The following is a 10,594-nucleotide window of genomic DNA, read 5'->3' as shown; positions in this document are numbered from 1 at the left end:
AGATATTTTGGTCTACTTCACTTTGTCCTATTTAAGAGATTTCTTGATTGTGAACAGGTGTGGCAGTAATCAGGCCTGGGTGTGGCTAGAGACATTGAACTCAGGTGTGATAAACCACAGTTTTAACAGGGGGGCAAACACTTCTTCACACAGGGCCATGTAGTTTTGGATTTTGTTTTCCCTTGATAATAAAAACCTTCATTTAAAAACTGCATGTTGTGTTTACTTGTGTTATCTTTGACTAATATTTTAATTTGTTTGATGATCTGAAACATTAAAGTGTGACAAACATGCAAAAAAATAAGAAATCAGGAAGGGGGCCAACACTTTTTCACACCACTGTATATCAATCCAAAAAACAGATATAGATAAAAAGATGGCACTATCCTTGGATCTTCTGAGGTCCTCCAGGAGAACAGGATCTGTACAGATTCTGTAAATGGTCAAACTCTCTTACTAGATTTTTTTTCCCTCTCAGATGTTCACTTCGCTTTTAATCTAAAGTGCCAGAATCAGTGTGTGTGTGGTATGTATGAGAGTGCTGCCCTCAGCATCTTAATCCAGACATGTTTGGCATGCCTGTATGTGTTGTGCAGATAAGGCCTGAATTTTTGGAGAGCTGAGCCAAAGCGGCAAATGTAGGGCACATCTCCATGGATTGATCTGCAGGTGGAATGTATTCTGTAGGTGTGACAGGAGGGAGGAAAAAAATATAGAGAAGGGGGCACACCTCTTTAGAGTCTGGCAAGACTATAGACTTTGTGTACTAACAACGGACAATACTTAATTAATCTAGGTTCATGTTAATTTCTTCATATCTTAATATATTTTGGAACATATTGTAATATATATGAACGTATTAAGACCAAAACATGTATTAGCAATTAACAATATTGTATGTATAAATTAATATTAACCTACATTTTATAGTGTTGTTTTATAGTGACTGGCAAATGTAGGGCACATCTCCATGGATTGATCTGCAGGTGGAATGTATTCTGTAGGAGTGACAGGAGGGAGGAAAAAAATATAGAGAAGGGGGCACACCTCTTTAGAGTCTGGCAAGACTATAGACTTTGTGTACTAACAACGGACAATAATTAATCTAGGTTCATGTTAATTTCTTCATATCTTAATATATTTTGGAACATATTGTAATATATATGAACGTATTAAGACCAAAACATGTATTAGCAATTAACAATATTGTATGTATAAATTAATATTAACCTACATTTTATAGTGTTGTTTTATAGTGACGCCACTCTCTCGTGAATGACATAGGGCTGTGTATCACCAGCAAAGTCACGATACGATACGTATCATGATACAGAGGCCACGGTACGATACATATCACGATACATGACTGCACTGAATTTCACCTCAGCAGAATTTAGAAAAACAGCTGTTTCTTAAACACTGCTTACTATAGTGACATTTCTAACTATTGGCAGAGCAGGCAGTTGACCTCTGCATTATGAAGGGCCTCCATAACTGTACCACAGTACAATATAGGTAATTGCATATGTTTCATGTTTACATTGTACACTCCCCACCAGGTACAATATTCTGATTGTTTGCATCTTGTTTTTAAGCCCATAAATAATAATGTACTTATTCTAATAAATTTATATTGTAATGTACTCATTCTAATATGTTTAAAAAATCATTGCTGGTAGGTTATTATTTTCACAAATTAACACACTCTCTACAATAATAATAAAAAAAAATTAGAAGAGTTCTAAACTAACATGCTGTCTTCACTGTATCTAACGCACACACTCTCAAGGCTGATTTATAGTCGAGCGTCCGCAAGTTCACTTTGAGTGCGCACGACGTCATTTCGCGTGGTGGTGTGCACAACATTTTTTTTAAGTTTCCGTGCAGCTCCGCTTCCGAAGATGCACGAGTTCAAAGCGACTCTAGCCGAACATGCACATCTGTGCCAGCATTTGTGTGAAACAGAAGCAGTTTGGTTATTGTCAGTCTGCCTTGGCATGGAGTCACAATGGCGGCTCGAGGCAGAAAGTTGGTGGCCCCTTCTTTAGTGGGGTGCTGAGGGTGGGTTTAACAAGGCAGATTGGTCAATAACAGCCGCTCCAGGCTTCCCCGGCTCTATTAGCGAGGGTCAGAGGTACAAAAATACCAACATCAAGAAGAGCCCATTCTCGATCGCAACGGAATCATCATTACCGATTGCCTGCTCGTAGAAGCGACTGCATTAAGCAGGAAATTGTGAGGCAATATCTACGCCGTGGATGGGTTGATACGGCCATCTCAGTTCATCCACAATATACGCTTTATGCCTATAAACGGGAGCTGCCTTTATTGACACAAACACAATTTAACAGCACTATGCGGTGAGAAGACAGGATAAATCAAGGCCACTCTTATATATGTCAGTCAGGTAATGAGAGATATCAGCTGAACGAGAGGTGAGTATTCCTCTCACTGAGACTCACTCATCCCACATCAGTCAGGGAACAGAAAGCGCCCAAAGCAACATTCAACCTGACCCCATTTAAGGCTTAACTAACAGCAGATATATTTTCGGTGTGTTCCCCCTCGCCGAGACATGCGGCTGAACTCCTGATCCCTGCTTGTTCTTTCTGTCCCCAGGGAAATTATCAATCTTTAATTATCCAGGCCCAGCACCAAGCAACGGGGTGGGGAACCATGGTGGCAGAGATGATATTCCCACAACGGACCACTCAGCACTGACGGGCAGATAAAATATTGGGCATATAGCAATACTCTCGCATACTTACATTTGCAGGATGTCCTTGAACTAGAGGATTCTAGCATAAAGCAAAATCCTTTTTTTAAAGTATCTATTTATTTTCTACAGATGGCTTTGAGGATGTGCAGCTCAATGTGACCTTGCGAGAGTGAAGGTTCAGCTGTACTTGAGGATGTAAGAATTTCTGTGCCCGTAAAAGCACTTGTTTGATTCCTCAAAAGGTTTTAAAATGGCTCAAGTTGAGTTTTGGTCAGGATTTAGCACTTAAATAGAACAAGACTGGTTTCAGAAGCATGGGTTATACAGCATAAAGTATAACATCAGTCAGTTATTTTAATTTTTTTTAAAGGGCCTTGTATCATGCAGAAAGGGGTTTATTATATGACTATTTATCAAATAAATCAATATATGAACATATACAATGTATATAATATATATGAACATATAGAATATATGAACATAAGAATGTGTCTTCTTGTTGCTTTTGTATGTGTTCATTGGAAGCTTAATTTACCACAGGAAAGTTATTTTATGTGCAAGCACACCTGACAGTTATTTTTAATTCTGATTTATTATTATTACTATTATTATTAAATAAAAAATTACATTTCACAGAAATGATTAAACTTCCTTGCAGAAGTATTGTCAACTGAGTGAATGCCCCCCTTGTTCAGAGCTGAAGTAGCGTGTCAGAGAGCACTTTGAAGAAATGGTGAGTCACTGGTAAGAAGCTTTGCAAACTCCCTTCTGAAGAATGAAAGACTGAAAAGAATGGCAAAACTCAACATAGCAATTTTTTTTCTGCCTTAATATTTTCTGTTGCGCAGCTGTGCTGAAGACAAGCAACAGCACAAGCGATCAAACTAAAGAGATAACAACGGCTTCACAATTGGATGCAGGCTTTTGCAAGAGCATTACTCTTGCAAACTGAATTTTCTGTTGACATACAGCTTGCACTTCACAAAACAAGGTCTTGACCACAAAGCATCAAAACGCATGCTTTATGACCGCTGTGCTCCAGTTCACTCTAGGATGAAGAACAACTGATATAGAACGGCAGCTGATTCATGTGGCAGCTCAACACCAGGACACCCACTCTCCTCCTCCTCTTGTCCTAGCTTCGGCTTCCATGAATTACAAGCACACAAAGTTACTAAACAAGACACAGTCATTTACATTACGGACAAGACAAATAGAATGAAAAAAGGGGCAGCACCTGAACAATTACACTGATTCATTTTCCATATGCAGGGCATGATTAATGTTATGGTAACACTTCTGTTATAAGGCAAGGAATGCATATGAAGGGGGAGCCATGCACTTCCATACTGCAGGCTCTGCCAACTGATTCCCCCCTGTGTATATTTACTGTGCATATAAATACACACACATGCATGTATATATTTAAGAAAAATATGTTATGTTTATATATTAAATATATTTATTTTTAATATAAATTATATGAATATATGTAAATACATGTAAATATTTTTAAAATATATACTGTTTGTGTGTGCCTTTATATATATTCATAATAAATATACACAGTATATATATATATATATATATATATATATATATATATACAATTTTGAATTTTGAACCATCTGCAGGTTCAGGTTTGTGATGTAATATAACAGGTAGAACTGCTACCAGCATCCATCCACTGCTTTTTTTTTTTGTGGGCAGGGGGGTGTAGCGGAGCAGCCCAGGAGGGATGAACTTCATGAATAAGTAAAGGCGAAAGTACAATGCCACTCTGATTTCATGGTCGCTCCCCATGTCCCGGCCCTTCCTTGAGACTCAGCACATTTCTCCCTATCCTCCCAGGATGATCAAAACACATTCTAATTAGCACCGCCCTTGATGGAGGTGGATGGTAATGGATGAGACAGGAAAGTCGAGAGCTCCTCTGCCCAGAGGGAAGCTCGGCCTGGGGAGGCAGGCCATGACCGCTTCTGACCTTTACCTGGGCAACATATTTTTTACAGGCCGGCTGGCACAGAGGTATTAAGGGATGCAATCATGTGTGTCAGGAAGCAGTGGCTAGTAGACATGGGATTGCTAGCACATATCTCCTATCCAAACAGATTTTTTTTAAAAGCGAAAACCGAGATTATGTTGCTGAGGAGCATAAAATATTTAACACATTATAAACAAAACCCCTTACGTGGCTCTGTGCTGCCAGGACAGATGAAGAATTGTCATCATAATTATCTTGGAGAATAATGTCAGGTCAAATCAAAATTTACATCAAAATTGCATTCTACAACACCCCTTGAGCAATGGATAGATTGCATACAGTAAGAAACTGCACAAGACAGCAGGGGGAGGAAATAAATAGAACCAGACGGAGATAGTGAAAGCATGTATGACAAACATCCTTCTGAATCACATTAACAGATTCAAGCAAATGCCAAATTGTGACTCAACTTAAAAGATACAAGGGATGATGCAATTAAGATTGATTAGCAAACAGATGCAGTTTCAATTTAAATTTATCAAGACAGTATTTGGAATTAGCATAACAATGATAGAATACAGGGCAGTTAACTTTGGGCAAGAGCTGAAGTATTGTATAATGTGATCAAAGCTGAGGTCAGATCAAAAGAGCTCAACAATAAGGATGCTCCGCTGGCCCACAGCCAGTTGACAGAACTGTTACATGTCCTATTTGGCCAGTGCTGTGTTGCTGTGCATCATGCATTTGGTAAATGTTTGGTTTTCTCTGATATACTGAACATTGCTGCTGCCAATTGCACTGATTTAAACTAGTCACAAAGGTAATGTTACAAAGCTGGCAAACATAATTAGGTTTTGTTGAAATGGCAATAATGTATCTATCCATCCATCCATCCATCCATCTATACATTTTGACTTCCTTTCCTGTACTCTTTCTGTTCCAATATCTTTGTAGAGATTTGAGGTATTCTGCAGTCACCAATCAAGGAGGAACTGAAGGGAGACAATAACTTTCTCAAGCAAATCAGGCAGAACTGATTGCTCTTTTCAATCAAGTATATTAAGAGTGCCAGTTCCAACATTTGTAGATGGATATGTGATTATTGAATGTGTGTGCGCAACCTTTTGTAACAGATTTTGATGCAACAGGAAGAAATCACCTGATTTGGTCTTCCCTCATGCGTGTCGGGGCAAAGTACACTACCCGAGCGCAGAGATCAGGCAAGAACTTGAGACGTGATCAGAACTACATACATTCAGATGACTATGAGAAGATCCTGGTGTACAATCAGAGTATCCGGGCTTTACACAAAGCTCAAACAGCAGAGATCAGCAGGGTGTAGAGCCGTGTGCTCCTGTGGGCACAGGCAGGCTGGGACAGGATAGGGTTTGCAGCGCACCAGTGCTCTTGTGTTCTGGTGTGCAACTCTGCCCGTCTAAAAAAGCCACTTTGATGGGGAGACAGGGATAAAGTGGAGGAAGTATTATTCTTAAGAGACAAAAATGTACTGTTCTTTGTGAGAAATATGGAGTGAGAGACAAAAAAAAGAGACAGAAAGCCCAAAGGTTAGTTCTGAACAGCACAGAGGAGGGTGAAAAAGAAAAGCAAGAAAAGAGAGGTAGCAGGAATTACAGAGCATGAGAGGTGGTGTCTAAACGCAGCTCAGGGTTAAGGTGAGCTGTGCTACCATGTTAAAAGAAGAAACAGATTCATGTTCTCTCACCACTTTGACATGAACAGAAAGGTCTCGAAAAGATCATTAGCTAAAACTGAATTATTCATTCATGACTGCTTCAACACTTAACCAGGTGGGACATCTGTATGCATTACACGTAAGATTGCCAGGTAAGGCCTAAAAATTGATTTAAAAATGCTATGTAAGATATATTTCATTTTCAGCATTTGTTTGCCATTAAGCATAATTAGCTTTGATGTAACGGTCAAAAGTTAATATTTACAGTGTACAGGAATTAATTAACACATTGTGTAATATATAACTCATTGTGTTATATATATAAATAAAATTAGAATTTACACTTTAAAATTCACACTTTAAAATGCATAATAAATAGAGAGGCGTTCTCCTGCTTAACTCATTCCAAATTAGATAAAGACCATGCACAAAGAACCAATTCTCTCTGAAACGTGTCTCTTCAAAGAATTAGGCATGTGCATTCATTCAGCCATCTACCTTGACAAAGATACAGCTGGTCTATTCAACAGTGACCACATCCTTCACAACAAAGCACTAAATTACTTTTATTAGATTAGATAAGCAATTAGGTAACTAACAAAGTAAATAAAGCTCAAGGGCTTCAACCAAACAGTTCCAAATGGAATTAAAGACAAATTAGCTTATTGACAGGAGAAATTACGCCACTGCTGGGATACGCATGCCTGTAATTTTTTTTCCCCTGACAGAGATGAACACAGACAGACATTGCGAGTGACAATAATGCAGGAGATTATTGCATTCACTGAGGGTCTTCATTTCCAAATCTGTTCGAAATGAATGAGAGTTAAGAAACCAGATATTTAAATTCGCAGAAATCTCCCTCTGCATAGTGGGAAGCACTAAAGCTCTTAATCACTGCAAGCCATAATAAGAATCCATTCCACAATGTCAGAACGGCTGTGTGAGACTCCGCCACCATCCCTGCTAAGCTACCTTCCCATTTGGACTCTTAACCTTTCCTGCCGGCCATACTGTGGAGCATATGGGCCCCTTGCGCTTCATTATAGTTCCTTCATCAACCCTCAGAACTGCTTTGCACCATTCTAATGAAACTTGTCTATTCACAGCGTTGGAAACGGCTGGATTTACACATAGCTGAAGGATTAAGGAAGGCTCTTTGGCCATTAACTTTTTTTTATTTAATTCTCTGCAAAAGCTCTAATTATAGTCTGCGGGGCCAATTGCGTCCAGTCTCCTGGGTTGATCTCTGTAACATTAGTTCATCTAATTCAAGCCATAAAAAGTCTCAAAGCTCACAGCTTAAAAGAAGACCACAGGAGAAAACCAATAAAGGATTTGTCGAACACCATAAAGCAGTGTGATTTAGACGGAGTGAGGTATATATGAGGGTAAATATCTCAAGGTCACACTTGACAGAGCCCCATATTTTTCAAAAGGACACCGCTGATACCTGCAGATCAGGGTGATGTCTTCACAAACCAAAGCTGGTTGTTCAATTAACCAGGCTTAATACATTTAAAGGGAATTCTGTTTGATTAAACATGATAACAGCTTATGGGTGGGATAGACTTCTGGATCAAAATAAAGCACATCTTTATCTTGCCTGAAACAAATGTAACGTTTATTATTATTTATTAGCTCTAAAAAGGGGAATATTTATGACGAATCATAAATGGTTATGATTCATAATAAATATTTAGATTATATCTTCGAATTAACTGTAGCAGAATCAATATTACAATTATTTGATCTGTCCGTCCACCGAGCAGACAATATAATCATTTATCAATTCAAGGAATATTTATTTTCTGCCCACGGAGCAATAAACTGTCCTTCTTTGTACAGTGCTAGCAGTAATTCTTAGCCAAATGTAGCAAAGGTTCAAACATTCATTGACTTGGAACTGTGAACAGTAAACAGAGACAATTCGTTGTGAATATAAGAGATTTAATAAAATGAAACTATATCTAATGCAGCTAAACTAAATTACATGGCATTATCACCAAGCCTTCCAAACTGACAGTAATAACGCCATCACAAATATGCCAGAAAATTGAGTTATTTTACTAAAATATTACATTGTGCTTCATGCAGCTAAACTAAATTACATGGCATTATCACCAAGCCTTCCAAACTGACAGTAATAACGCCATCACAAACATGCCAGAAAATTGAGTTATTTTACTAAAATATTACATTGTGCTTTAACAGCAAGCAGACTGAAAAGGTTGAAAGAATTGAATTCCTGATAAATAATCACTTTATTTTCTATCAACAAGAACTTTCTGTGGGGAATGGACACTCTATATTTAACTAAAGTACAGCTATTGTAGTTGTCATTGTGAACTTCTCTGTAAAAAAAACTAAAAACAAATAAAACCCCACCCCCGCTGCAACTATCATCAAGGATAACCCTCTTATTTGTATGCAGTTTTATAGGGAGAAAAAAAAATTCACCTCATCAACTCATATGACATATGACAGTAATTTTCATTATGTCAAGCACTGCAACTGTATTATGCAGAGTTCACACTGCATGATTTTCAAAATCATTGGATCATCGTTGTTTTCACACTGCACGACTATCTGAGGTAGCATTCAGTTGCTGCTGTGTTCACATTGCACGATGTATCAGCGACAGGAGGTTACGCACTGCATTACTTTACAATAGGAAGAATCGCCGACAACTCTGTCTGGTCCGCAAACTACGTTTCACAACCAAACGCACATGAGAAATGATGAAGAAATAACGCAAGATCACGCTGATATTGTGGTCTATAAGTCCTCCCCGAACAAACAGTAACAAAGACGACTTCGTTGTTAACAACATATTTCTGCTGGGAAAATGTATATACACAAATCTAAGTAGCCTACTTGAAAGTGAAACCAACATTTTGTGCTTTTTAAAATGAGCTTGTTTCTTATACAAAAGCCCTCAAAGTGATGAAAAAGAAAAATGTAATAAATATTTTGTCCTTTATAGAAGAATATGATTTACTGGAAAAACCCTAGCCCCCTTTTATGTTTAATTTATATATATATATATATATATATATATATATATATACTGTATATCTTCATGCACCTGTTCTGTAGCTATATTCTAATTTCTAATGCAAAAATGTACTGATATTGCCACGTTGTTTGTACATGGCTAATTGCTTAATAATAATAATAAAAAATCAAAATATTTTCTCTCCGAGCTTCCCGCTGCCCTGTATCTTGCTCTCTCATTGGCTGTAGTTCATCGCTGATGTATGTTTCAGTCAGAACTCACTTCACACAGCAGGATTTTCAATCGCCGACAGGTCCAGATATTTAGCATGCCAAATATTTCATAGCTGTCGACGTCTTTGATAATTCACCCTGCGTGATTGTCACTCGCGTGAACGAGCACTGATTTGCCTCCGATTTTGGGCATTTGTCTGCGATTTCGCAAAACCTGTTGGCGAGTGAAAATCAGGGCTAAAATCATGCAGTGTGAACTCAGCATTAGTGTCCTGATAAAACTGGAGGTTTAGTCACATAATATGCTACACAATACTGCTAAGGCCATAAATGCAAATGTAATCAGACAAATAAACCAGAATAATTATTTACAACAATTATATTGTGCTCCACTTAAGAAATCCTGTAAAAGTAAGCAAGCATGTTCATATAAACTGCCACTTGATAAAATAAAGTCAAATAAAGTCAAATTAAATATATTCTTACCCTTGCTGGCACTATCAACATGCTCAAGCTCATCAGGAAACTTCAGGACCTCAGGATATTTTTCTTCACATTTCTCGGCCAGAAAGTGCAGAAGAGTTGTATTTTGGTCTGTTGACTTGGTGTCACGAAGCTACAGAGAAAATATTTAGAATCTAGTCATGAAATTACAGTTAATACAGTAATTTTAATGATTAAACATTTAAGTAAACCACAGTTTTGAATAAACTCTTCATGCACATCAATCAGATACATATATATTAATTCAGCTAATTCATACACACAAGAAGACAAAATACCATGTTAGTGATAGATAGGCAGAACGACAGATAGAACAATAGGTAGACTGACAGACAGAACGATGAACAGATAGGTAGAAAGATAGAACGATATATACAATGGCAGAATGATGAAATAACAGAAAAATACAAAGAGACAGACAGACAGACAGACAGACAGACAGACAGACAGACAGACAGACAGA

The 10,594-nt window shown here is 37.8% G+C and overlaps 1 protein-coding gene across 1 annotated transcript in view; it reads right to left on the bottom strand.

The window, feature by feature from the left end:
- diaph2 (diaphanous-related formin 2) overlaps positions 1–10,594 on the bottom strand; it is a 329,306-nt gene that overhangs the window by 141,167 nt on the left and 177,545 nt on the right. Inside the window, exon 17 of the mRNA XM_016282860.1 lies at positions 10,114–10,243. Within this exon, the coding sequence (XP_016138346.1) occupies positions 10,114–10,243 (130 nt within the window). The remainder of the gene's footprint in view (positions 1–10,113; positions 10,244–10,594) is intronic.

The sequence above is a fragment of the Sinocyclocheilus grahami genome, unplaced genomic scaffold (genome assembly GCF_001515645.1).
Source record: "Sinocyclocheilus grahami isolate Dianchi unplaced genomic scaffold, SAMN03320097.WGS_v1.1 scaffold167.1, whole genome shotgun sequence".
Taxonomy (NCBI): Eukaryota; Metazoa; Chordata; class Actinopteri; order Cypriniformes; family Cyprinidae; genus Sinocyclocheilus; species Sinocyclocheilus grahami.
This window is presented reverse-complemented; position numbering and strand designations above follow the sequence as displayed.